The sequence below is a fragment of the Fringilla coelebs genome, assembly GCF_963513975.1.
Source record: "Fringilla coelebs genome assembly, chromosome: 37".
Lineage (NCBI taxonomy): Eukaryota > Metazoa > Chordata > Aves > Passeriformes > Fringillidae > Fringilla > Fringilla coelebs.
In genome coordinates, this window is record NC_140063.1 from 856,979 (window position 1) to 884,012 (window position 27,034).

The 27,034-nt window shown below is 47.0% G+C and overlaps 3 protein-coding genes across 17 annotated transcripts in view; 2 read left to right on the top strand and 1 right to left on the bottom strand.

Moving 5' to 3' along the window:
• Window positions 1-12,339, top strand: part of ARHGAP35 (Rho GTPase activating protein 35) — a 31,371-nt gene extending 19,032 nt beyond the window's left edge. The window contains exons 5-10 of the mRNA XM_084224351.1: window positions 1,071-1,202; window positions 4,887-4,992; window positions 8,773-9,920; window positions 11,713-11,733; window positions 12,107-12,221; window positions 12,253-12,339. Coding sequence (XP_084080477.1) covers window positions 1,071-1,202; window positions 4,887-4,992; window positions 8,773-9,097 — 563 coding nt within the window. The 3' untranslated portion in view covers window positions 9,098-9,920; window positions 11,713-11,733; window positions 12,107-12,221; window positions 12,253-12,339. The remainder of the gene's footprint in view (window positions 1-1,070; window positions 1,203-4,886; window positions 4,993-8,772; window positions 9,921-11,712; window positions 11,734-12,106; window positions 12,222-12,252) is intronic.
• Window positions 9,936-12,533, top strand: LOC311164767 (uncharacterized protein). 15 transcript variants are annotated; one of them, XM_084224355.1, is made up of 5 exons: window positions 9,936-11,132; window positions 11,299-11,661; window positions 11,734-11,785; window positions 11,858-11,940; window positions 12,013-12,113. In XM_084224355.1, the coding sequence occupies exons 1-2, from the start codon at window positions 10,750-10,752 to the stop codon at window positions 11,606-11,608; spliced, it is 693 nt and encodes a 230-aa protein (XP_084080481.1). In that variant the 5' UTR covers window positions 9,936-10,749; the 3' UTR covers window positions 11,609-11,661; window positions 11,734-11,785; window positions 11,858-11,940; window positions 12,013-12,113. The 15 variants fall into 15 exon arrangements, with proteins under 15 accessions (XP_084080481.1, XP_084080483.1, XP_084080479.1 ...); XM_084224357.1 differs by lacking the exons at window positions 11,734-11,785; window positions 11,858-11,940 and adding an exon at window positions 12,482-12,533 and having other exon boundaries at window positions 12,003-12,054; XM_084224353.1 differs by having other exon boundaries at window positions 11,299-11,816; window positions 11,920-11,940; window positions 12,024-12,152.
• A 4,869-nt stretch (window positions 12,534-17,402) lies between these two features.
• TBCB (tubulin folding cofactor B) lies at window positions 17,403-23,960 on the bottom strand. The gene is made up of 5 exons (XM_084224412.1): window positions 23,821-23,960; window positions 23,043-23,139; window positions 19,904-20,095; window positions 19,722-19,794; window positions 17,403-17,639 (listed from the first exon to the last, which is right to left on the bottom strand). The coding sequence occupies exons 1-5, from the start codon at window positions 23,923-23,925 to the stop codon at window positions 17,522-17,524; spliced, it is 585 nt and encodes a 194-aa protein (XP_084080538.1). The 5' UTR covers window positions 23,926-23,960; the 3' UTR covers window positions 17,403-17,521.
• Between the last annotated feature and the right edge of the window lie 3,074 nt (window positions 23,961-27,034).

A 27,034-nucleotide genomic window follows, 5' to 3' on the forward strand; every position in this document is an offset into this window, starting at 1 on the left:
CCGGAATTCCTTCGGAAACCCCCAAAATTCCCAATTTTTTTCCCAATTTTTTCTAGAAATTTCTCCCCAATCCCAGAAAATTTTGGGGTTGGAATTTGCTTTTCCCAACTCTGAATTCCTGGAATTTTTAAGGCAGAAATTCCAAATTTTGGGGCAGAAATTCCAATTTTTTTTGGCAGAAATTCCGAATTTCAGTTCCGAAATCCCCCAAAATTCCCATTTTTTCCCCAAATTTTTCTGGGAATTTTGAGTTTGGAATTTTCCTTTTCCCAGCCCAAAATCCCAAAGAATTCCTGGAAATTTTTAGGGCAGAAATCCCAAATTTTAGGGCAGAAATTCCAGATTTTGGGGCGAAAATTCCGAATTTCGGCTCCGAAATTCCCTCCTAAACCCCCAAAATTCCCGTTTTTTTTCCCAATTTTTTCTAGAATTTTCTCTCACTCCCAGAAAATTTTGAGGCTCAGATTTTCCTTTTCCAGCCCCAAATCCCAAAGAATTCCTGGAATTTTTAAGGCAGAAATTCCAAATTTTGGGGCGAAAATCCCGAATTTCAGTTCCGAAATCCCCCAAAATTCCCAATTTTCACCCCAAATTTTTCTGGAAATTTCTCCCAATCCCAGAGAATTTTGAGGCTCAGATTCCTCCTTTTCCCAACCCCAAATCCCAAAGAATTCCAGAAAATTTTCTTTGGTTTCTTGAGAATTTTGGGGCTAAAATTCCGGATTTTGGGTCAAAAGTTCCCAATTTTAGGGTCGGAATTCCTTCGGAAACCCCCAAAATTCCCAATTTTTTCCCCAAAATTTTTCTAGAAATTTCTCCCCAATCCCAGAAAATTTTAGGGCTCAGATTCCTCCTTTTCCAGCCCCAAATCCCAAAGAATTCCTGGAATTTTCAGGGCAGAAATCCCAAATTTTGGGGCGAAAATTCCGAATTTTGGCGCCGGAATTCCTTCGGAAACCCCGAAAATTCCCGTTTTTTTTTCCCAATTTTTTCTGGAAATTTCTCCCCAATCCCAATATTTTTTTAGGCTCAAATTTTCACTTTTTCACCCCAAATTTTTCCCTCCCCAGACCACGGGCTGGACCTGGCCGAGAAGGATTTCACCGTCAACGCCGTGGCCGGAGCCATGAAAAGTTTCTTCTCGGAGCTGCCGGAGCCCCTGGTGCCCTACGCCATGCAGGTGGAGCTGGTGGAGGCCCACAGTGAGTCCAGAACCCCCCAAATTCCCCTCATTACACAGGGGTTAATTAATTATTAATTAGTGGTTAATTAGGGGTTAATTGGTTCGGTCGTTTCTGCCATTTTTGGTCGTTTTTTGGGGCCCAAGGTGCCAAAATCCCTCTTGGATTCCTCATTAAATCCCAAAATTCCCAACTTTTCCAGAGCCAGATCCCACTAGAAATCTGCCTCATTCTGGTTAATTAATTAGGAGTTAATTAGTGGTTAATTAATGGTTAATTAGGGCTTAATTGGTTCGGTCGTTGCCGCCATTTTTGGTGTCGTTTTTGGGCACCGAGATCCCAAAATTCCTCCTGGATTCCTCATTAAATTCTCATTAATCCCTCATTCATTGGTGGTTCCTTAATTAGTGGTTAATTAATGGTTAATTAATGGTTAATTAATGGTTAATTAGGGGTTAATTGGTTTGGGTCGTTGCCACCATTTTTGGTGTCGTTTTTGGGACCAAGGTGCCAAAATTCCTCCTGAATTCCTCATTAAATCCTCATTAATCCCTCATTAATCCCTCATTCATTGGTGGTTCATTAATTAGTGGTTAATTAGGGGTTCATTAATGGTTAATTAGTGGTTAATTAGTGGTTAATTAGGGGTTAATTAGTGGTTAATTGCTTCGGTCGTTCGGTTTCGTTTTGGGCACCGAGATCCCAAAATTCCTCCTGGATTCCTCATTAAATCCTCATTAAATTCTCATTAAATCCTCATTAATTATTCCTGCATTCCTCATTAATCCCTCATTCATTGGTGGTTCATTAATTAGTGGTTAATTAGGGGTTAATTAGGGGTTAATTAGTGGTTAATTGGTTCCGTCATTCGGTTTCGTTTTGGGCACCGAGATCCCAAAATTCCTTCAGGATCCCTCATTAATTCCTCATTAAATCCTCATTAATTATCCCTGGATTCCTCATTAATCTCTCATTCATTGGTGGTTCATTAATTAGGGGTTAATTAGGGGTTAATTAGGGGTTAATTGGTTCGGTCATTCGGTTTCGTTTTGGGCACCGAGATCCCAAAATCCCTCCTGGATCCCTCATTAAATCCTCATTAATCCCTCATTAATTATTCCTGGATTCCTCATTAATCTCTCATTCATTGGTGGTTCATTAATTAGTGGTTAATTAATGGTTAATTAATGGTTAATTAGTGCTTAATTGGTTCCATAGTTCGGTTTCGTTTTGGGCACCGAGATCCCAAAATCCCTCTTGGATCCCTCATTAAATCCTCATTAAATCCTCATTAAATCCTCATTAATTACCCTGGATTCCTCATTAATCTCTCATTCATTGGTGGTTCATTAATTAGTGGTTAATTAATGGTTAATTAATGGTTAATTACTGGTTAATTAGGGGTTAATTAGGGGTTAATTGGTTTGGTCGTTTCTGCCATTTCTGGTGTCGTTTTTGGGCACCGAGATCCCAAAATCCCTCTTGGATCCCTCATTAAATCCTCATTAAATCCTCATTAAATCCTCATTAATTATTCCTGGATTCCTCATTAATCTCTCATTCATTGGTGGTTCATTAATTAGTGGTTAATTAGGGGTTAATTGGTTTGGTCGTTTCCGCCATTTCTGGTGTCGTTTTTGGGCACTGAGATCCCAAAATTCCTCTTGGATCCCTCATTAAATCCCAAAATTCCCAACTTTTCCAGAGCCAGATCCCACTGGAAATCTGCTTCATAGCTGGTTAATTAATTGGGGGTTAATTAGTGGTTAATTAGTGATTAATTAGGGGTTAATTGGTTTGGTCGTTTCTGCCATTTTTGGTGTCGTTTTTGGGCACCGAGATCCCAAAATTCCTCCTGGATCCCTCATTAAATCCTCATTAATTCCTCATTAAATCCTCATTAATTATTCCTGGATTCCTCATTAATCCCTCATTCATTGGTGGTTCATTAATTAATGGTTAATTAGTGGTTAATTAGAGGTTAATTGCTTCAGTCCTTCCTACCATTTTTGGTGTCATTTTGAGGCCCGAGGTGCCAAAATTCCTCCTGGAATTCCTGATTTTCTCCTCAAAAATTCCAATTTTTTCCCATTTTCCACCCCAAATTTTCAATTTTCCACCTCAAATTTCCCATTTTTTTCACTCTAAATTTCCCAAAATCCCCGTTTTTCACCCCAAAAATTCAATTTTTTTTCCCATTTTCTTCCTAAAATCCCCATTTCCCCCCCATTTTCCCCCCAAAATCCCCATTTCCCCCCCTAATTTCCCATTTTCAGACCCAAATTTTCCATTTTTTTCACTCTAAATTTCCCAAAATCTCCGTTTTTCACCCCAAAAATTCCAATTATTTTCCCCCCAAAAATTCCAATTTTTCCCCCATTTTCCCCCCCAAAATCCCCATTTCCCACCCCAAATTTTCCATTTTTTCACTCAAATTTCCCCAAATTTCCCATTTTCAGACCCAAATTTTCCATTTTTTCACTCTAAATTTCCCCAATTTTCCCGTTTTCCAACCCAAATTTTCAATATTTTCCCACAAATTTTCCCAAAATCCTCATTTTTCACCCCAAATTTTCCATTTTTTAACTCAAATTTCCCCAAAAATTCTCATTTTCCCTCCAAAAAATCCAATTTTTTCCCCATTTTCTTTCCCAAAATCCCCATTTTCCACCTCAGATTTTCCATTTTTTCACTCTAAATTTCCCCAAATTTCCCATTTTCCAACCCAAATTTTCAATATTTTCCCCCAAATTTTCCCCAAATCCCCATTTTTCACCCCAATTATTCCATTTTTTCACTCAAATTTCCCCAAATTTCCCATTTCTCCCCCCAAAATTCCAATTTTTTCCCCTTTTTCCCCCTCCAAAATCCCCATTTCCCACCCCAAATTTTCAATTTTTTCACTGGGAATTTCCCCAAATTTCCCATTTTCCACCTCAAATTTCCCATTTTTTTCACTCTAAATTTCCCAAAATCCCCATTTTTCACCCCAAATTTTCCATTTTTTAACTCAAATTTCCCCAAAAATTCTCATTTTCCCTCCAAAAAATCCCATTTTTTCCCCATTTTCTTTCCCAAAATCCCCATTTTTCACCCCAAATTTTCCATTTTTTCACTCAAATTCCCCCAATTTCCCCATTTTCCCCCCCCTAATTTCCCATTTTCAGACCCAAATTTTCCATTTTTTTCCCTCTAAATTTCCCAAAATCCTCATTTTTCACCCCAAAATCGAATTTTTTTCCCCCTTTTCAGAGATCAACGACCGGGAGCAGAACCTGCAAAAAATTCCCATTTCCTCCCCCAAAAAATCCCATTTTTCCCATTTCCCACCCCAAATTTTCCATTTTTTCACTCTAAATTTCCCAAAATCTCCATTTTTCACCCCAAATTTTCCATTTCCCCCCCAATTTCCCCCCTAAAATTCCCATTTCCCCCCCAAATTTTCCATTTTTTCACTCTAAATTTCCCAAAACCCCCATTTTCCACCTCAAAATTTCCATTTTCCACTCAAATTTCCCCAAATTCCCACCCAAAAATTCCCATTTTCCCCTCAAAAAATCCAATTTTCCCCCCATTTTCCCCCCCAAAATCCCCATTTTCCCCCCCAAATTTCCCATTTTCAGACCCAAATTTTCCATTTTTTCACTCTAAATTTCCCTAAATCCTCATTTTTCACCCCAAAATCGAATTTTTCCCCCTTTTCAGAGATCAACGACCGGGAGCAGAAGCTGCTGGCGCTGCGCGAGGTTCTGCGCAAATTCCCCCGCGAGAATTACGAGGTCTTCAAATACGTCATCGCCCACCTCAACAGGTCGGAACATTCTGGAATTCTGGGGATTCTGGGGATGCTGGGGATGCTGGGGATGCTGGAGGAAATTTCAGGAATTTTTTGGGAATTTTCTGGGATTTTTTGGGGGGTATTTTTGGGGTTTTTTGGGATTTTTTTTTAAATTTTTTGGGGATTTTTGGGGGATTTTTCAGGATTTTTTGGGATTTTTTAGGAATTCTCAGGGATTTTGGGGGGATTTTTTGGGGGTTTTTTGGGGATTTTTGGAGGGATTTTTTGGGATTTTTTTTTTTGGATTTTTTTTTATTTTTGGGGAATTTTTGGTGAATTTTTTGTGATTTTTGGGGGGATTTTGGGGGATTTTTTTTTTTTTTAAGGGATTTTTTTTTGGATTTTTGGTGAATTTTTTGTGATTTTGGGGATTTTTTTTATTTTATTTTTGGGGGATTTTTAGGGGAATTTTTTTGGATTTATTTTTTTTTTTTTGGTGATTTTTTGTGATTTTTGGGGGATTTTTGGGGGGATTTTTTTGGGGGGGGAGGGGATTTTTTGAGGATTTTTTTTGGATTTTTGGGGATTTTTTTTTTTTTTGAGTTTTTGGGGAGTTTTTGGTGATTTTTGGTGAATTTTTTGTGATTTTCGGGGGGATTTTGGGGGATTTTTTTTTTTTAAGGGATTTTTTTTTGGATTTTTGGTGAATTTTTTGTGATTTTGGGGATTTTTTTTATTTTATTTTTGGGGGATTTTTTAGGGGAATTTTTTTGGATTTTTTTTTATTTTTTGGTGATTTTTTGTGATTTTTGGGGGATTTTTGGGGGGATTTTTTTTTGGGGGGGAGGGGATTTTTTGGGGATTTTTTTTGATTTTTTTTGGATTTTTGGGGATTTTTTTGGATTTTTTTGAGTTTTTGGGGAGTTTTTGGTGATTTTTGGTGAATTTTTTGTGATTTTTGGGGGGATTTTGGGGGATTTTTTTTTTTTAAGGGATTTTTTTTTGGATTTTTGAAGAATTTTTTGTGATTTTGGGGATTTTTTTATTTTATTTTTGGGGGATTTTTAGGGGAATTTTTTTGGATTTTTTTTTTATTTTTTGGTGATTTTTTGTGATTTTTGGGGGATTTTTTGGGGGATTTTTTTTGGGGGGGAGGGGATTTTTTGGGGATTTTTTTTGGATTTTTTTTAGATTTTTGGGGATTTTTTTGGATTTTTTTTGAGTTTTTGGGGAGTTTTTGGTGATTTTTGGTGAATTTTTTGTGATTTTTGGGGGGATTTTTGGTGATTTTTTTTTTTGATTTTTGAGGGATTTTTTTTGGATTTTTGGTGAATTTTTTGTGATTTTTGGGGATTTTTTTTTTTGGGGGGGATTTTTTAGGGGAATTTTTTGGGATTTTTTTTTTTTTTGGTGATTTTTTTGTGATTTTTGGGGGGATTTTTTTGGATTTTTTGGGGGATTTTTTGAGGATTTTTGGTGAATTTTTTGTGATTTTTTGGGGGATTTTTTAGGAATTCTTGGGGATTTTGGGGGATTTTTTTGGATTTTTTTTTTTATTTTTGGGGGATTTTTGGGGGATTTTTGGGGGGATTTTTTTGAATTTTTTTAGGAATCCTTGAGGATTTTTTTGGAATTTTTGGGGATTTTTGGGGTAATTTTTGGGAATTTTTTAGGAGATTTTTAGGAATTCTTGGGGATTTTTTGGGCGATTTTTGGCGATTTTTTTGGAGATTTTTTTTGAATTTCTGGGGATTTTTGGGGGGACTTTTTGGGGAATTTTTTGAGAATTTTTTAGGAATTCTTGGAGATATTTTTGGAATTTTTGGGGATTTTTGGGGGATTTTTTTGGAATTTTTCAGGGATTTTGGGGGATTTTTGGGGGGATTTTTTTTTTGAATTTTTTTAGGAATTCTTGGGGATTTTTTGGGATTTTTTGGGGGATTTTTTAGGAATTCTTGGGGGATTTTTTGGGGGATTTTTTTGAATTTTTTAATGAATTCTTGGGGATATTTTTGGAACTTTTGGGGATTTGTTTGGAATTTTTTGGCGATTTTTTGGGGATTTTTTTGCAATTTTGGGGGGAATTTTGGGGGGAATTTTTTGGAATTTTGGGGGATTTTTTTGGGGATTTTGGGGGGAATTTTTAAAATTTTTTTTAGGAATTCATGAGGATTTTTTTGGAATTTTTCGGGTATTTTTAGGAATTCTTGGGGATTTTTTGGGCGATTTTTGGCGATTTTTTGGGAGATTTTTTTAAATTTCTGGGGATTTTGGGGGGAATTTTGGGGGGAATTTTTGGGAATTTTTTAGGAGATTTTTAGGAATTCTTGGGGATTTTTTGGGCGATTTTTGGCGATTTTTTGGGAGATTTTTTTACAATTTCTGGGGATTTTTGGGGGGAATTTTTGGGAATTCTTGGGGGATTTTTTAGGAATTCTTGGGGATATTTTTGGAATTTTTGGGGATTTTTGGGGGATTTTTTTGGAATTTTTCAGGGATTTTGGGGGATTTTTGGGGGGATTTTTTTTGAATTTTTTTAGGAATTCTTGGGGATTTTTTGGGATTTTTTGGGGGATTTTTTAGGAATTCTTGGGGATTTTTGGGGGGATTTTTTTGAATTTTTTTAGGAATTCTTGGGGATATTTTTGGAACTTTTGGGGATTTGTTTGGAATTTTTTGGCGATTTTTTGGGGATTTTTTTGCAATTTTGGGGGGAATTTTGGGGGGAATTTTTTGGAATTTTGGGGGATTTTTTTAGGAATTCTTGGGGATTTTGGGGGGAATTTTTAAAATTTTTTTTAGGAATTCATGAGGATTTTTCTGGAATTTTTCGGGTATTTTTAGGAATTCTTGGGGATTTTTTGGGCGATTTTTGGCGATTTTTTGGGAGATTTTTTTAAATTTCTGGGGATTTTGGGGGGAATTTTGGGGGGAATTTTTGGGAATTTTTTAGGAGATTTTTAGGAATTCTTGGGGATTTTTTGGGCGATTTTTGGCGATTTTTTGGGAGATTTTTTTACAATTTCTGGGGATTTTTGGGGGGAATTTTTGGGAATTCTTGGGGGATTTTTTAGGAATTCTTGGGGATATTTTTGGAATTTTTGGGGATTTTTGGGGGATTTTTTTGGAATTTTTCAGGGATTTTGGGGGATTTTTGGGGGGATTTTTTTTGAATTTTTTTAGGAATTCTTGGGGATTTTTTGGGGGATTTTTTAGGAATTCTTGGGGGATTTTTTGGGGGATTTTTTTGAATTTTTTAATGAATTCTTGGGGATTTTTTTGGAATTTTGGGGGATTTTGGGGGTAATTTTTGGGAATTTTTAGGAGATTTTTAGGAATTCTTGGGGATTTTTTGGGCGATTTTTGGCGATTTTTTTGGAGATTTTTTTTAATTTCTGGGGATTTTTGAGGGGAATTTTTGGGAATTCTTGGGGGATTTTTTAGGAATTCTTGGAGATATTTTTGGGATTTTTGGGGGATTTTTTTGGAATTTTTCAGGGATTTTGGGGGATTTTTGGGGGGATTTTTTTTGAATTTTTTTAGGAATTCTTGGGGATTTTTTGGGATTTTTTGGGGGATTTTTTAGGAATTCTTGGGGGATTTTTTGGGGGATTTTTTTGAATTTTTTAATGAATTCTTGGGGATTTTTTTGGAATTTTGGGGATTTTTGGGGGTAATTTTGGGGGATTTTTTTGGCGATTTTTGGGGGGATTTTTTTGTAATTTTGGGGGGATTTTTTTGGGATTTTTTAACAATTCTTGATCCTTTTTGACCAGATTTTTGATGACTTTTTTGACTCCTACCCCCTTTTAGAGTCAGCCAACAACACCGCGTCAACCTGATGACCAGCGAGAACCTTTCCATCTGTTTCTGGCCCACCTTGATGCGCCCGGATTTCAGCACCATGGACGCTCTGACGGCCACCAGGACCTACCAGACAATCATCGAACTCTTCATCCACCAGTGCCCCTTCTTCTTCTCCCTCCGTCCTCCTCCTCCTCCTCCGGACGCTCCGGCCTCTCCCGGTCCCGCTCCGGCCGCCGCCGTCGCCTCCTCGTCCTTCCCTCCTCCGTCGTCGTCGTCGTCGTCGCCTCCTCGGACGCCGTCGCCGCCGCCGCCGTTGCCGGAATCGGAGTGACCCCCCCCACACACGGAACGTTCCGGTGAAAATTTTTTTGGGGGGGCCTCTCTGGACGGACAGACGGACACGTGGTGTGTGGGGGAGGGGGTTTCGGATGTTGGAGGGGATGTTTGATGTTCGGGACTTTTGGTCGAGGCGGATGGATGGACAGACGGACGGACGGACGGACGGATGGACGGCGGGGTGAGGTTTGGGAGGGGGTGGTAGAGGGTGAGGGGTGTCCGTGTGGTGGCCTGAGGGTCGTGTCAAGGTGGTTGGAGGTGGTTCGAGGTGGCCCAAAGGTCATCCAAGGTGGGCCAAGGGTCATTCAAGGTGGGTCAAGGTGGTCCAAGGATCATCCAAGGTGGTCCAAGGGTCATCCAAGGTGGTCCAGGGTGGTCCAAGGATCATCCAAGGTGGTCCAAGGGTCATCCAAGGTGGTCTAGAGTGGTCCAAGGGTCATTCAAGGTGTTCCAAGGGTCATTCAAGGTGGTCCAAGGGTCATTCAAGGTGGTCCAAGGTGGTCCAAGATGGTCCAAGGGTCATCCAAGGTGGTCCAAGGGTCATTCAAGGTGGGTCAAGGTGTTCCAAGGGTCATCCAAGGTGGTCTAGAGTGGTCCAAGGGTCATCCAAGGTGGTCCACAATGGTCCAAGGGTCATCCAAGGTGGTCCAAGGGTCATCCAAGGTGGTCCAAGGGTCATCCAAGGTGGTCCAAGGGTCATTCAAGGTGGTCCAAGGTGGGCCAGGGTGGTCCAAGGATCATCCAAGGTGGTCCAAGGGTCATCCAAGGTGATCCAGGGTGGTCCAAGGTGGCCCAAGGGTCATCCAAGGTCGTCCAAGGTGGTCCAAGGGTCATCCAAGGTGGTCCAAGATGGTCCAAGGGTCATCCAAGGTGGTCCAAGATGGCCTGAGGGTCATCCATGGTGGTCCAAGGGTCATCCAAGGTGGTTCGAGGTGGTCCAAGGGTCATCCAAGGTGGTCCAAGGGTCATCCAAGGTGGTCCAAGGTGGGCCAGGGTGGTCCAAGGGTCATCCAAGGTGGTCCAAGATGGTCCAAGGTGGTCCAAGATGGTCCAAGGGTCATCCAAGGTGGGCCAGAGTGGTTTGAGGGTCATCCAAGGTGGTCCAAGGGTCATCCAAGGTGGTCCAAGGGTCATCCAAGGTGGTCCAAGGGTCATCCATGGTGGTCCAAGGTGGGCCAGGGTGGTCCAAGGGTCATCCAAGTTGGTCCAAGATGGTCCAAGGGTCATCCAAGGTGGGCCAGGGTGGCCTGAGAGTCATCCAAGGTGGGCCAAGGTGGGCCAAGGGTCATCCAAGGTTGTCCAGGATGGCCTGAAGGTCATTCCAGGTGGGCCAGAGGGGTCCAAGGTGGCCCAAAAGTCATCCAAGGTGGTCCAAGGGTGATCCAAGGTGGCCTGAGGGTCATTCCAGGTGGTCCAGAGTGGTCCAAGGGTCATCCAAGGTGGTCCAGGGTGGTTTGAGGGTCATTTCAAGGTGGTCCACAATGGTCCAAGGGTCATTCAAGGTGGGCCTGGGTGGTTTGAGGGTCATTCGAGGTGGTCCAAGATGGTCCAAGGGTCATCCAAGGTGTCCTGAGGATCATCCAAGGTGGCCTGAGGGTCATTCCAGATGGTCCAAGGTGGCCCAAGGGTCATCCATGGTTGTCCAAGATGGTCCAAGGGTCATCCAAGGTGATCCAAGGGTCATCCAAGGTGGTCCAAGGGTCATCCAAGGTGGTCCAAGATGGTCCAAGGTGGTCCAAGGTGGTCCAAGATGGTCCAAGGGTCATCCAAGGTGGCCTGAGGGTCATTCCAGGTGGTCCAAGGTGGCCCAAGGGTCATCCATGGTTGTCCAAGATGGTCCAAGGGTCATCCAAGGTGGTCCAGGGTGGCCTGAGGGTCATTCCAGGTGGGCCAGAGGGGTCCAAGGTGGTCCAAAGGTCATCCAAGGTGGTCCAAGATTATCGAAGAGTCATCCAAGGTGGTCCAAGGGTCATCCAGGGTGGGCCAGGGTGGTCCAAGGGTCATCCAAGGTGGCCTGAGGGTCATCCAAGGTGGTCCAAGGGTCATCCAAGGTGGTCCAAGGGTCATTCAAGGTGGTCCAGGGTGGCCTGAGGGTCATCCAAGGTGGTCCAAGGTGGTCCAAGGGTCATCCAAGGTGGCCTGAGGGTCATTCCAGGTGGACCAGAGGGGTCCAAGGTGGTCCAAGGGTCATCCAAGGTGGTCCACAATGGTCCAAGGGTCATCCCAGGTGGTCCAAGGGTCATCCATGGTGGTCCAGGGTGGCCTGAGGGTCATTCCAGGTGGTCCAAGGTGGTCCAAGAGTCATTCCAGATGGTCCAAGGTTGTCCAGGGTGGCCTGAGGGTCACTCGAGGTGGTCCAAGGTTTATTCAGGGTGGTCTAAAGGTCATCCAAGGTGGTCCAGGGTGGTCTGAGGGTCATCCGAGGTGGTCCAAGGTGGTTGAAGGTCCAGCCAACGTCATCCAAGCTCCATCCCAGGAGATCCAAGGTGGCCCAAGCTCCATCTGAGGTTGCCCAAGGTGCTTGAAGGTCCATCCAAGGTTGCCCAAGGTCCATCCAAGGTGGGCCAAGGTTGTCCAAGCTCCATCCCAGGAGATCCCAGGTTGCCCAAGCTCCATCCCAGGTGGTCCAAGGTTGCCCAAGCTCCATCTGAGGTTGCCCAAGGTCCATCCAAGGTGGTCCAAGGTTGCCCAAGCTCCATCCCAGAAGATCTGAGGTTGCCCAGGCTCCATCTGAGGTTGCCTAAGGTGCTTGAAGGTCCATCCTAGGAGATCCAAGGTTGCCCAAGCTCCATCTGAGGTTGCCCAAGGTGGTCCAAGCTCCATCCCAGAAGATCCAAGGTGCTTGAAGGTCCATCCAAGGTGGTCCAAGGTTGCCCAGGCTCCATCCCAGAAGATCTGAGGTTGCCCAAGCTCCATCTGAGGTTGCCCAGGGTCCATCCAAGGTTGCCCAAGGTCCATCCGAGGTTGCCCAAGCTCCATCCCAGAAGATCTGAGGTTGCCCAAGGTCCATCCAAGGTTGCCCAAGGTCCATCCAAGGTTGCCCAAGGTGGTTGAAGGTCCAGCCAAGGTTGCCCAAGCTCCATCCCAGAAGATCCAAGGTTGCCCAAGCTCCATCTGAGGTTGCCCAAGGTGATCAAAGGCCCATCTGAGGTTGCCCAAGGTCCATCCCAGGAGATCCAAGGTTGCCCAAGCTCGATCTGAGGTTGCCCAAGCTCCATCCAGGGTGGTCCAAGGTTGCCCAAGGTCCATCCAAGGTTGCCCAAGCTCCATCCCAGGTGGTCCAAACTCCATCCCAGAAGATCCAAGGTGGTCCAAGCTCCATCCAGGGTGGCCCAAGGTTGCCCAAGGTCCATCCAAGGTTGCCCAAGGTCCATCCAAGGTTGCCCAAGGTCCACCCCAGGAGATCCAGAGGCCACCAGAAGCCACCTGAGGCCACCAGAAGCCACCTGAGGCCACCAGAAGCTCCTCAGACCCCTCAAAACCCCCAAAAAATCCCCAAAAAATCCCCAAAATTCCCCAAAAAATCCCCAAAATTCCCCCAAATCCCCCAAAAATCCGCGGATACCGCCCCGAGCACTTCGAATTTTGGGAATTTTGGGAATTTTTGGGGAATTTTTGAGGAATTTTGGGGGCGGAACTGGAAATTTCGGTACCACCGGGAGCTCCCGGCTCCTCCGCGCACTTTAAAGACGCCCCCGAGATCCCCCCCAGGGCTGAAAAATTCCACCCCCCCCAAAAAAAAATGAAAAATAAAAAAAATTTGAAAAAATTTTGAGGCTCCGAATTCCAAATTTTTAAATTTCGGGGAATTTTGGGGAAAAAAATCAAAAAATTTGGGGGGAAAATGCAAAAAAAATGAGGTTTTTTTCACAAAAAAATCGAATTTTTTCACTAAAAATTCGATTTTTTTCACGAAAAAATTCAGGGTTTTTCAGCAAAAATTCAAATTTTTTCACTAAAAATAAAAATCAATTTTTTCCCCATAAAATTCAGATTTTTTCCCCCCAAAAAATCAAATTTTTCCCCCCCAAAAATCAAAATTTTTCGTTAAAATTTCAAATTTTTCCCCTAAAAAATAAATTTTTTTTTCAACTAAAATTCCGATTTTTTTCACCCCAAAAATTTAATTTTTTCACCAAAAAAATCAAATTCTTTCCCTCCTAAAATTCAGATTTTTTTCCTTCCAAAAATGCAAATTTTCCTCCTCCAAAAATCAAATTTTTTCCCCTAAAAATTCTAATTTTTTTCCCCCCAAAAATTGAATTTTTTTCACAAAAAATGTCATTTTTTCCCCCTAAAAATTCAATTTTTTTTCACAAAAAATTTCTATTTCTTTTCCCCCAAAATTCAGGTATTTTTCCCCACAAAATGCAAAATTTTTCCCCCAAAATTTCAGATTTTTATCCCCAAAATTCAAAATTTTATTCACCAAAAATTCAATTTTTTTAAAATTAAAAATTGGATTTTTCAGCTGGAATTTTTGTAGAATTTTTGGAGGATTTTGACCCAAAAATTGGTGAAAAAAAATGCAAAAAAATTTCAATTTTTTTCCCTCAAAATTCGGGGTTTTTTCCTATTAAAAATCGATTTTTCAACTCGAATATTTGGAGAATTTTTTGGGTCAATTTTGGGGGATTTTAACCCAAAAAATCAGGAAAAAATACCCAAAAAATTTCAATTTTTTTCCCAAAAAATGGGAATTTTTTCCTCAAAAAAATGCCAAAAAAATTCCAATTTTGGGCCGTTTTTTCCTCCAATTTTTGGGGTCAAAATTTGGAATTTTGGGGGTTTTTTTATTTTTATGGATTTTGGGATTTTCCCGATTTTTAATTTTTTTGGGAAAATCCCTAAAAATAAAAAGGTCGGAAAATAAAAAAAAAAAAAATTTGGAGCAGCCGTGGATTATTGTTGGGATTAATGTATGCAAATTTATTTAAATGTAGTCAAATTTATTCGAATTTAGTCAAATTTATTCAAATTATTTTAAAATTTTCGGGGAGTTTTTGAGGTAAAAATTTGGAATTTTGGGGATTTTTGGGTGAATTTTTAAGGTTAAAAATCCTAAAAAAAATTTGAATTTTTGGGCAAAAATTCCGGATTTTTTGGGAATTTTTTTGGAATTTTTTGGGAATTTTTTGGGATTTTTCCCGGGAATTTTTTGGGGGGATTTGGTGCATGAGGAAAAGGCCCCGGAAAACGGAGACGGAAGGAAAAGGAAAAATTTAAAAAAAAAGGAAAAAAAAAAGATTAAAAAAATGAAAATAATTCTGAAATAAATGAGAGTTTTTATTGGGGGGAATTAATTGGGGGTAATTAATTGAGGGGAATTAATTGGGAGTTGGGGGTGGAAAATTGGGGTTTTATTGGGGTTTAATTGGGAATTAATTGGAATTTAATTGGGGATTAATTGGGAATTATTTGGGAATTAATTGGGGTTTAATTGGGATTTTATTGGGGTTTAATTGGGAAATATTTGGGATTTTATTGGGGTTTAATTGGGAATTAATTGGGACATAATTGGGGTTTAATTGGGAATTAATTGGGGTTTGATTGGGGTTTAATTGGGATTTAATTTGGAATTATTTGGGAATTAATTGGGACATAATTGGGGTTTAATTGAGGTTTAATTGGGAAATAATTGGGGTTTAATTGGGAATTAATTGGGATTTTATTGGGGTTTAATTAGGAATTAATTGCGGTTTAATTAGGATTTAATTGAGGTTTAATTGGGGTTTAATTGGGATTATATTGGGGTTTAATTAAGATTTAATTGAGGTTTAATTGGGATTTTATTTGGATTATATTGGGGTTTAATTGAGAATTAATTGGGAATTAATTAGGATTTAATTGGGAATTAATTGGGATTTTATTTGGGTTTAATATGGATTTATTTAGGAATTAATATGGATTTAATTGGTAGTTAATTGGGATTTAATTGGGGTTTAATTAGGATTTTATTGGGATTTTATTGAGATTTAATTGGGATTTAATTGTGGTTTTTTAGGATTTAATTGGGATTTAATTGGGAATTAATTGGGAATTTGAGGATGGAAAATTAGCATTTAATTAGGATTTAAATGGGATTTAAATGGGATTTAATTAGGAGTTAATTGGGATTTAATTGGGAATTTTAATTGGGAATTGGGGCTGGAAATTGCATTTAATTAGGATTTAATTGGGGTTTAATTAGGATTTAATTGGGATTTTATTGAGATTTAATTGGGATTTAATCGTGGTTTTTTAGGATTTAATTGGGATTTAATTGGGAATTAATTGGGATTTATTTGAGAATTAATTGGGATTTTTAATTGGAAATTGGGGTTGAAAATCAGGATTTAATTGGGAATTAATTGGGATTTAATTGGGATTTTTAATTGGGAATTAATTGGGCTTGAGCTGTGGCTCCTCCCCTTCCCCCAACTCAGACCACGCCCCTTTTGAATCCTCATTAATATTCATAACCCCACCCTTTATGATGACCACGCCCCTTTTACACACCAAAATGGCCACTCTTAGCCCCGCCCCTTGGCCACACCCCTCTGCCCTCCCATTGGCCGATCCACCTGCCCATCACCGCAGCCACGCCCCCTCCCTCAAACCCTGCGCTCTGATTGGTCCACGCTGCCTTTGCAGCTAAAATCGCCTTTTATGGGGGCTGGGGCGGGGTTAAAACGAGCCACACCCCTTTCTCCACCCCAAATAAACGATCTGATTGGCTGAATGATTAAGCCACGCCCACCATAATAAACCACGCCCATTTAGGCGCCCAACGTGAGGCAGCGCTGGGAAAATTTGGGGGAAATTTGGGGAATTTTGGGGAATTTTGGGATTTTTGGGAATCCTGGGGAGGAATTTTTGGAATTCCAGAAGGAATTTGGGGAGAATTTTGGGAATTTGGGGAATTCCCAGAGGAATTTTTGGATTATTTTGGGATCCAGAAGGGATTTTTGGGAATCCTGGGAGCAATTTTGGGATAATTTTAGGATAATTCTGGGATTTTTGGGAATCCTGGAGAGAATTTGGGGGATTTTGGGATAATTCTGTGATTTTGGGGAATCCTGGAGGGAATTTTGGGATAATATTGGGATAATTTTGGGAATTCCAGCTGGAATTTTGGGATAATTTTGGGAAATCCATGTGGGATTTTTGGGAATCCTGGGAGGAACTTTGGGATAATTTTGGGAATTTGGGGAATTCCAGGTGGGAATTTATGGATAATTTTAGGAATTTTTGGGATCCTGGAGGGAATTTTGGGAATCCCGGGAGGAATTTTGGGAATTCTGGGTGGGAATTTTGAGTTAATTTTGGGAATTCATTTGGGATAATTTTGGGAATCCTGGAGGGAATTTTGGGAATCCTGGAGGGAATTTCAGGATAATTTTGGGAATTCCAGCTGGAGTTTTGGGATAATTTTGGGAATTCCCAGAGGAATTTTGGGATAATGTTGGGAATTTTGGGATCCTCCCCAATTTTTCCCCTCCCCACCCCCAAAAAAGAGGCAGAAACGGCGAATTTGGGGCGATTTTTTTTGCGTTTTTTTGGCTTTTTTCCCGCAAAAAAAGCGGGAGAAGCTCCGGGAGCGTCGGGAATTCCGGGAATTCCGGGAATTTTGGGAATCCCAGACAAAATTTTGGGAGAATTTTGGGAATCCTGGAGAGAATTTTGGGAAAATTCTGGGATTTTTGGGAATCCTGGAGGGAATTTTGGGAGAATTTTGGAAATTCCTGGAGGAATTTTGGGATAATTTTGGGCAATTTTGGGATCCTGGAGGGAATTTTGGGAATCCCGGGAGGAATTTTGGGAGAATTTTGGGAATTTTGGGTGGGAATTTTGGGTTAATTTTGGGATAATTTTGGGAATTCTGGAGGGAATTTTGGGAGAATTTTGGAAATTCCAGCTGGAATTTTGGGGATAATTTTGGGAATCCCCAACAAAATTTTGGGAGAATTCTGGGATTTTTGGGAATCCTGGAGGGAATTTTGGGATAACTTTAGAAATTCCAGATGGAATTTTGGGGATAATTTTGGGAATCCCCAACAAAATTCTGGGAGAATTCTGGGATTTTTGGGAATCCTGGAGGGAATTTCAGGATAATTTTGGGAATTCCAGCTGGAATTTTGGGATAATTTTTGGAATTTGGGGAATTCCAGGTGGGAATTTAGGGATAATTTTAGGAATTTTTGGGATCCTGGAGGGAATTTTGGGAATCCCAGGAGGAATTTTGGGATAATTTTGGGATCCCCCCCAAATTCCCCAATTTTTCCCCTCCCACCCCCAAAAAAAGAGGCAGAAACGGCGAATTTGGGGCGATTTTTTTTGCGTTTTTTGGCTTTTTTCCCGCAAAAAAAGCGGGAGAAGCTCCGGGAGCGTCGGGAATTCCGGGAATTCCGGGAATTTTGGGAATTTTGGGAATTCCCCCTCAGAGCTCCTCGTCCAGGCCGTCGTCCTCGGGCGGGAAGGCGCCGGCCCTGACGTGCTGCGGCCGCACGAACGCCCCGAAATGCGGAGGGCACTCGAAATAACGGCGGCCGCCCACGCTGGAGAGAGATAAGGACGAGATAAGGGGGAGATAAGGGGGAGATAAGGGGAGATAAGGATGGAGATAAGGGGGAGATAAGTGGGAGATAAGGACGGAGATAAGGACGGAGATAAGGACGGAGATAAGGATGGAGATAAGGGGAGATAAGGACGGAGATAAGGGGGAGATAAGGACGGAGATAAGGGAGAGATAAGGACAGAGAAAAGGGAGAGATAAAGGGAGATAAGGACGGAGATAAGGACGGAGATAAGGACAGAGAAAAGGGGAGATAAGAACAGAGATAAGGGGGAGATAACACAGAGATAAGGGGAGATAAGAACAGAGATAAGGGGGAGATAACAGAGATAAGAACGGAGATAAGGGGAGATAGGAACAGAGATAAGGACAGAGATAAGAACGGAGATAAGAACAGAGATAAGAACAGAGATAAGGGGGGATGAGGGGGAGATAGGAACAGAGATAAGAACAGAGATAGGAACAGAGATAAGAACGGAGATAAGAACAGAGATAAGAACAGAGATAAGAACGGAGATAAGGACAGAGATAAGAACAGAGATGAGAACAGAGATAAGAACAGAGATAAGGACAGAGATAAGAACAGAGATAAGAACAGAGATAAGGACAGAGATAAGAATGGAGATAAGAACGGAGATAAGAACAGAGATAAGGGGAAATAGGAACAGAGATAAGGGGAAATAGGAACAGAGATAAGGGGGAGATAGGAACAGAGATAAGGGGGAGATAAGAACAGAGATAAGGGGAGATAGGAACAGAGATAAGGGGGGGGATAAGAACGCAGATAAGAACAGAGATAAGGGGGAGATAAGAGAGAGATAAGTGGGGATAACAACAGAGATAAGGGGAGATAAGAACAGAGATAAGGGGAGAAATAATGGAGCGATAAGGAGAGATAAGAGAGAGATAAGAGGGAGATATGGGGAAGATAAGGGGGGATAACAGAGAGATAAGGGGAGAGAACAACAGAGATAAGGGGGAGATAAAAACAGAGATAAGGGGGAGATAAGAACAGAGATAAGAACAGAGATAAGGGGAGATAAGGACGGAGATAAGAACAGAGATAAGAACAGAGATAGGAACAGAGATAAGAACAGAGATAAGGGGAGATAAAAGATTGATATGGGAGAGAGAAGGGGGACATAAGGGGGAAATAGAAGGTGAGATAAGACAGAAATTAGAGACCCCCCCAAAACCCCTCCAGAACCCCCTAAAATCCCCCCAAAACCCCTCCAGGACACCCCAAAATCCCCCCCAAATCTCCTAAAATCCCCCCCAAATCCCCCCAGGACTCCCTAAACCCCCCTAAAATCCCCCCAAAACCCCTCCAGGCCCCCCAAAATCCCCTAAAATCCCCCCAAATCCCTCCAGGACCCCCTAAACCCCCCCAAAATCCCCTAAAATCCCCCCAAAACCCCTCCAGGCCCCCCAAAATCCCCTAAAATCCCCCCAAATCCCTCCAGGACCCCCCAAATCCCCCTAAAATCTCATTAAACTCCTCCAGGACCCCTCAAAATCCCCCCCAAATCCCCTAAAATCCCCTCAAAACCCCTCTAGGACCCCCCAAATCCCTCCAGGACCCCCTAAAACCCCCCAAAAATCCCCCCCAAATCCCCTAAAATCCCCCCAAATCCCTCCAGCACCCCCGAAAACCCCCCGATATTACCCCCAAATCCCCTAAAATCCCCCCCAAATCCCTCCAGGACCCCCTAAAACTCCCCCAAAATCCCCCCAAAACCCCTCCAGGACCCCTCAAAAGTCCCCCAAATCCCCTGAAATCCTCCCAAAACCCCTCCAGGCCCCCCAAATCCCTCCAGGACCCCCCAAAATCCCCTAAAATCTCCCCAAAACTCCTCCAGGACCCCCTAAAACCCCCCCAAAACCCCTTCAGGCCCCCCAAATCCCCTAAAATCCCCTCAAGTCCCCCCAAAACCCCCTAAAACCCCCCCCAAAACTCCTAAAATCCCCCCAAAACCCCTGAAATCCCCTCAAATCCCCCCAAAATCCCCTAAAATCCCCCCAAATCCCTCCAGGACCCCCCAAAATCCCCCCAAATCCCCCTCACCTTCCATCGTGCTTGCCCAGCGGTTCATCGTAGCGCACCCCCACCCAAAACCCCGGCTTAAAATCCGTCTCACCTTTCAAGGAGAAAAACAAAACCGTGAAAAAAACCGGGAAAAGCACAAAAAAGTGACAAAAAGGTGACAAAGAGGTGACAAAGAGGTGACAAAAAGGGGGGACACGCACCCACGAAGGCGATGGTGCCCCGGCGGCAGGGCTGGCCCGGTACCCGCACCTCGCAACGGGAACCGAGCGGGAGCGCGGCCGCCGCCGCCGCCTCCTGAGCCCGGCGCTGCTCCCGCTCCCGCTCCCGTTCCTGCTCCCGCTCCCGGTCCCAGCGGCCCCACGAGCGCTGCCGCAGGAACGAGCGCATGGACTCTGCGGGGACAGCAGGGGGACATCGAGGGGACATCAGGGGGTGGCACTTTGGGGACAGGGACGCGCTGGTCCCGGTCCTATTCCCGCTGCCGGTCCCGTTCTCGTTCCCGGTTCCCATTCCCGGTCCCGTTCCTGGCACCATTCCCGATCCTGCTCCCGGTCCCAGCGGCCCCAGGAGCGCAGGGACTCTGTGGGGACACCCAGGGGACATCGAGGGGACATCAGGGGTGGCACTTTGGGGACAGGGACGCGCTGGTCCCGCTCCTATTCCCGCTCCCGGTTCCCATTCCCGGTCCCGTTCCTGGCACCATTCCCGATCCCGGTCCCGGTCCCAGTGGCCCCAGCAGTGCAGGGACTCCATGGGGACATCCAAGGGACATCAGGGGTGGCACTTTGGGGACAGGGACTCTGTGGGGACACCCAGGGGTGGCACTTTGGGGACAGGAACTCTGTGGGGACATCCTGGGGGTGGCACTCTGGGGACAGGGACGCGCTGTCCTCTTGTCGTTATCGCTCTCGGTACTTGGACACTCGGAACGTGTCCCCAACACCCCCCGCCAAATGTCCCCGATGTCCTCAATGTCCCCAATGTCCTCAATGTCCCCAATGTCCCCAACACCTCCAATGTCCCCAAACCCCAATGTCCCCGACCCCTCAATGTCTTTCATGTCCTCAACGCCCCCAATGTCCCCAAACATCTCCAATGTCCCCCACATCCCTGATGTCCCCAATGTCCCGAACACCTCCAATGTCCCCAGCGTCCCCAACACCCCCAATGTCCCCAATGTCCCCAACCCTTCCAATGTCCCCAATATCCCCAACACCCCCAATGTCCCCAACCCCTTCATTGTCCCTGATGTCCCCAACACCCCAATGTCCCCAAACATCTCCAATGTCCCCAACCCCTTCATTGTCCCTGATGTCCCCAACACCCCAATGTCCCCAAACATCTCCAATGTCCCCAACCCCTTCATTGTCCCTGATGTCCCCAACACCCCAATGTCCCCAAACATCTCCGATGTCCCCAACCTCTGATGTCCCCAACGTCCCCAACCCTTCCAATGTCCCCAACCCTTTCATTGTCCCCAATGTCCCCAACACCCCCAATGTCCCCAACCCCTTCATTGTCCCTGATGTCCCCAACACCCCAATGTCCCCAATGTCCCCAAACATCTCCAATGTCCCCAAACCCCAATGTCCTCAACATCCCCCATGTCCCCAACGTCCCCAACCCTTCCAATGTCCCCAACCCTCCGATGTCCCCAGTGCTCTCAACACCCCCAATGTCCCCAATGTCCCCAACCCTTCCAATGTCCCCAATGTCCCCAACCCTCCCAATATCGCAATGTCCCCAAACATCTCCAATGTCCCCAACCTTTCCAATGTCCCCAACGTTCCCGACCCTTCCAATGTCCCCAACCCCTTCATTGTCCCCAATGTCCCCAACGCCTCCAAAGTCCCCAATGTCCTCAACACTCTTGATGTCCCCAATGTCCCCAAACATCTCCAATGTCCCCAACCCTCTGACGTCCCCAACACCCCCAATGTCCCCAAACATCCCCCATGTCCCCAACGTCCCCAACCCTTCCAATGTCCCCAATGTCCCCAACACCCCCAATGTCCCCAAACATCCCCAATGCCCCCAACCCTCTGATGTCCCCAATGTCCCCAAACATCTCCAATGTCCCCAAACCCCAATGTCCTCAACACCCCCAATGTCCCCAAACATCCCCAATGCCCCCAACCCTCTGATGTCCCCAATGTCCCCAAACATCTCCAATGTCCCCAACCCTTCCAATGTCCCCAACCCCTCAATGTCCCCAATGTCCCCAACACCCCCAATGTCCCCAATGTCCCGAACACCCCTGATGTCCCCAATGTCCCCCGTGTCCCCAACGTCCCCAACCCTTCCAATGTCGCCAATGCCCCCAATGTCCCCAAACCCCAATGTCCCCAAGCCCCCCAATGTCCCCAATGACCCCAACCCCCCAATGTCCTCAACACCCCTGGTGTCCCCAATGTCCCCAAACATCTCCAAAGTCCCCAACACCCCTGATGTCCCTAATGTCCCCAAACATCTCCAATGTCCCCAAACCCCAATGTCCCCAACACCCCCAATGTCCCCAAACATCCGCCATGTCCCCAACGTCCCCAACCCTTCCAATGTCCCCAATGTCCCCAATGTCCCCAACACCCCCAATGTCCCCAAACATCCCCCATGTCCCCAACATCCCCAACCCTCCCAATGTCCCCAATGTCCCCAACACCCCCAATGTCCCCAAACATCTCCGATGTCCCCAACATCCCCAACCCTCCCAATGTCCCCAATGTCCCCAACACCCCCAATGTCCCCAAACATCCCCCATGTCCCCAACATCCCCAACCCTCCCAATGTCCCCAATGTCCCCAACACCCCCAATGTCCCCAAACATCCCCCATGTCCCCAACATCCCCAACCCTCCCAATGTCCCCAATGTCCTCAACACCCCCAATGTCCCCAAACATCTCCGATGTCCCCAACCCTTCCAATGTCCCCAACGTCCCCAACCCCCTTGATGTCCCCAATGTCCCCAACCCTTCCAATGTCCCCAACCCCTTCAGTGTCCCCAATGTCCCCAACACCTTCAATGTCCCCAATGTCCCCAATCCTTTGATGTCCCCAACCCTCTGATGTCCCCAATGTCCCAAACACCCCCAATGTCCACAATGTCCCCAAACATCCCCAACGTCCCCAACCCTTCCAATGTCCCCAATGTCCCCAATGTCCCCAAACCCCAATGTCCCCAATGTCCCCAAACACCCCCAATGTCCCCAGTGTCCCCAAACATCCCCCACGTCCCCAACCCTTCCAACGTCCCCAACCCTCTGATGTCCCCAATGTCCCCAACCCTTCCAATGTCCCCAATGTCCCCCATGTCCCCGGTGTCCCCGCTGTCCCCAGTGCCACCTGTCCTCTTGTCGTAGTCGCTCTCGGCCATCTCGTACTTGGTCACTTGGGACACGTCCTCGAACTGCCCGGCGCGCGCCCCGCTCCGGTCGGTCACCTGCAGGGTGGCACTGTCCCTTAGGGGGTGGCACTGTCCCTTAGGGGGGTGGCACTGTCCCTCGGGGGGTGGCACTGTGGCACTGTCCCTCAGGGGGATCGCACTGTCCCTCAGCAGGGTGGCACTGTCCCTTAGGGGGTGGCACTGTCCCTTAGGGGGGTGGCACTGTCCCTTAGGGGGTGGCACTGTCCCTTAGGGGGGTGGCACTGTGGAATTGTCCCTCAGGGGGGTGGCACTGTCCCTCAGGGGGGGTGGCACTGTGGCACTGTCCCTCAGGGAAGTGGCACTGTGGCACTGTCCCTCAGCAGGGTGGCACTGTCCCTCAGGGGGGTGGCACTGTCCCTTAGAGGAGTGGCACTGTCCCTCAGGGAGGTGGCACTGTCCCTCAGCAGGGTGGCACTGTCCCTTAGGGGGGTGGCACTGTCCCTCAGAATGGTCCCACAGCCCCTCAGCGGTGCCATCCCCACCCTGGGGACATCAGGAGGGGACACGGGGAGGGGACATCGGGGAGGGGACACAGAGAGGGAACATCGGGAGGGGACACGGGGAGGGGACATTGGGAGGGGACATGGGGAGGGGACATGGGGGAGGGAATGCAGAGAGGGGATACCGGGAGGGGGAGGGGACACCGGGAGGGGGAGGGGACACAGGGAGGGGACACGGTGACACGGTGACACGCACGTGCACGCGGCAGCCGTCGGTGACGGGGTAGGAGCCCAGCAGGGCCTCGTCACAGTCCAGCGTCCCCAAGGGCTCATCCTCGGCTCCAAACAGCTCCAGCTCCATGCACGAGGCTGGGGAACCCACCACCAGCTCCAGCTTGCACTGGGAGGGGACAATGGGGACACTGGGGACACTGGGTGTGGCACTGGGGACATTGGGGACACTGGGGACACTGGGGATGGCACTGGGAGTGTCACAGTCCAGCGTCCCCAGGGGCTCATCCTCGGCTCCAAACAGCTCCAGCTCCATGCACGAGGCTGGGGAACCCACCACCAGCTCCAGCTTGCACTGGGAGGGGACAGTGGGGACACTGGGGACACTGGGGACATTGGGGACACTGGGGACACTGGGGATGGCACTGGGAGTGTCACAGTCCAGCGTCCCCAGGGGCTCATCCTCGGCTCCAAACAGCTCCAGATCCATGCACGAGGCTGGGGAACCCACCACCAGCTCCAGCTTGCACTGGGAGGGGACAATGGGGACACTGGGGACACTGGGGGTGGCACTGGGGACATTGGGGACACTGGGGATGGCACTGGGAGTGTCACAGTCCAGCGTCCCCAAGGGCTCATCCTCGGCTCCAAACAGCTCCAGCTCCATGCACGAGGCTGGGGAACCCACCACCAGCTCCAGCTTGCACTGGGAGGGGACAATGGGGACACTGGGAGTGGCACTGGGGACATTGGGGACACTGGGGACACTGGGGATGGCATTGGGAGTGTCCCTGTCCAGTGTCCCCAAGGGCTCGTCCTTGGTGCCAAACAGCTCCAGCTTGCACTGGGAGAGGACACTGGGGACACTGGGGACACTGGAGACACTGAGAGTGGCACTGGGGACACTGGGAGTGGCACTGGGGACATTGGGGACACTGGGGACACCAAGAGTGGCACTGGGGACACTGGGGGTGGCACTGGGGACACTGGAGTGGCACTGGGGACACTGGGGACACTGGGGGTGGCACTGGGGACAGTTCTGCTCCCGTTCTCCGGCTCCTGTTATCCCGGTCCAGTTCCCGTTATCCCAGTCCAGTTCCCGTTATCCCAGTCCAGTTCCCGTTATCCCGGTCCAGTTCCCGTTATCCCAGTCCAGTTCCCGTTATCCCGGTCCAGTTCCCGTTATCCCAGTCCAGTTCCCGTTATCCCAGTCCTGTCATCCCAGTCCAGTTCCCATTCTCTGGTCCCATTCCCGTTATCCCGGTTCCCACTATCCCAGACCGGTTCCCACTATCCCAGTCCAGTTCCCGTTATCCCAGTCCCGTTCCCGTTATCCCAATCCAGTTCCCGTTATCCCAGTCCAGTTCCCGTTATCCAGTTCCCGTTATCCCAGTCCAGTTCCCGTTATCCCGGTCCAGTTCCCGTTATCTCGGTCCCATTCCCGTTATCCCAGTCCAGTTCCCATTATCCCAGTTCCCATTCTCTGGTCCCGTTCCCGTTATCCCGGTTCCTATTCTCCCGTTCCTGTTATCCCGGTCAGGTTCCCGTTATCCCAGTCCAGTTCCCATTATCCCGGTCCGGTTCCCATTATCCCGGTCCAGTTCCCGTTATCCCAGTCCAGTTCCCATTATCCCAGTCCAGTTCCCGCTATCCCAGTCCAGTTCCGGTTATCCAGTTCCCGTTATCCCAGTCCAGTTCCCATTATCCCAGTCCAGTTCCCGTTATCCCAGTCCAGTTCCCGTTATCCCGGTCCCATTCCCATTATCCCGGTCCCGTTCCCATTATCCCAGTCCAGTTCCCGCTATCCCAGTCCAGTTCCCATTATCCTAGTCTAGTTCTTATTCTCCCAGTCCCATTCTCCCGGTCCACTTCCCACTATCCCTGTCCCGTTCCCATTATCCCGGTCCCGTTCCCATTATCCCATTCCCATTATCCCGGTCCAGTTCCCGTTATCCCAGTCCAGTTCCCACTATCCCGGTCCTGTTCCCATTATCCTGATTCGGTTCCTGCTATCCCAGTCCAATTCCCGTTATCCTGGTCCCGTTATCCCAGTCCAGTTCCCGTTATCCCGGTCCAGTTCCCGTTATCCCAGTCCAGTTCCCATTATCCCTGGTCCCATTCCCGTTATCCCAGTCCAGTTCCCATTATCCCAGTCCAGTTCCCATTATCCCAGTCCAGTTCCCGTTATCCCAGTCCAGTTCCCGTTATCCCAGTCCAGTTCCCATTATCCCAGTCCCGTTCCCGTTATCCCAGTCCCGTTCCCGTTATCCCAGTCCCGTTCCCATTATCCCGGTCCAGTTCCCATTATCCCGGTCCAGTTCCCATTATCCCAGCCCAGTTCCCATTATCCCGGTCCAGTTCCCGTTATCCCGGTCCCGCTCCCGTTCTCCCATTCCCGTTATCCCGGCCCCAGTCCCATTCCCATTATCCTGGATTCATTCCCGTTATCCCGGCCCCAGTCCCACTCCCGTTATCCCGGTCCCATTCCCGTTATCCCGCTCCAGCTCCTTTATCCCGGTCCCGGTCCCGTTATCCCGGTTCCATTCCCATTCCCACTATCCCGTTCCCATTATCCTGCTCCCAGTCCCGTTCCCACTCCCGTTCTCCCGGTCCCATTCCCATTATCCTGGTCCCGTTCCCGTTATCCCGCTCCAATTCCGCTTCTCCCGGTCCCATTCCCCTTATCCCGGTCCCGTTCCCATTTATCCCGGTGCCGTTCCCGGTGCCGGTCCGGTACCTTGAGCTCAGCGATGGTGAGCGCAGGCGAGAAGCGTTTACAGGCACGGAAAGCGTTCAGGGAGCTGCTCACCGCCAGCCACACCGGGCCCGGCCCGGCCCCGCCGCCGTTCATGGCTCCGGTACCGACCGGGCCCTGCCGGTACCGCCCGACCGGAACCGAACCGGGAGCCCCGGACACACCCAGGCTCCTCCGGCAGCTCCCCGAGCCCCTCCGGGAGCCTCCGGGAGCCTCCGGGTCTCCCGAACCGGGACCCCCGAACGGTTCCGGGCCCGCCCGAACCGGAGCCGCTTCTGGAACCTTCACGGGCCGCCACAGCCGGGACCGGTGAGGAAGCGACCAATCAGAGATTGCGAACGATGTCACGTGATACAAACAGACCAATAGCGGTCAAGGAAAGGCGGGACTAAGAGAAAATTACCCAATAGAAGCATAAACGGAGGTACAAATGAGGGTTGACCAATAGGAAGAGAGGAAGGGTGGGGAAAATAGAAGCTCAGCC

Excerpts from the sequence above, each read along its gene's own strand:
- TBCB (XM_084224412.1), bottom strand. The coding sequence starts at position 23,925 with ATGGAGCTGGAGCTGTTTGGAGCCGAGGATGAGCCCTTGGGGACGCTG. Across the intron at positions 23,140-23,820 it reads CCGACGGCTGCCGCGTGCAC|GTGACCGACCGGAGCGGGGC; the intron begins GTGCGTGTCACC and ends GCCACCCTGCAG. Across the intron at positions 17,640-19,721 it reads CTGGGCAAGCACGATGGAAG|CGTGGGCGGCCGCCGTTATT; the intron begins GTGAGGGGGATT and ends ATCTCTCTCCAG.
- LOC311164767 (XM_084224357.1), top strand. The coding sequence starts at position 10,750 with ATGGTCCAAGGGTCATCCAAGGTGATCCAAGGGTCATCCAAGGTGGTC. Across the intron at positions 11,133-11,298 it reads TGGCCTGAGGGTCATCCAAG|GTGGTCCACAATGGTCCAAG; the intron begins GTGGTCCAAGGG and ends GGGTCATCCAAG.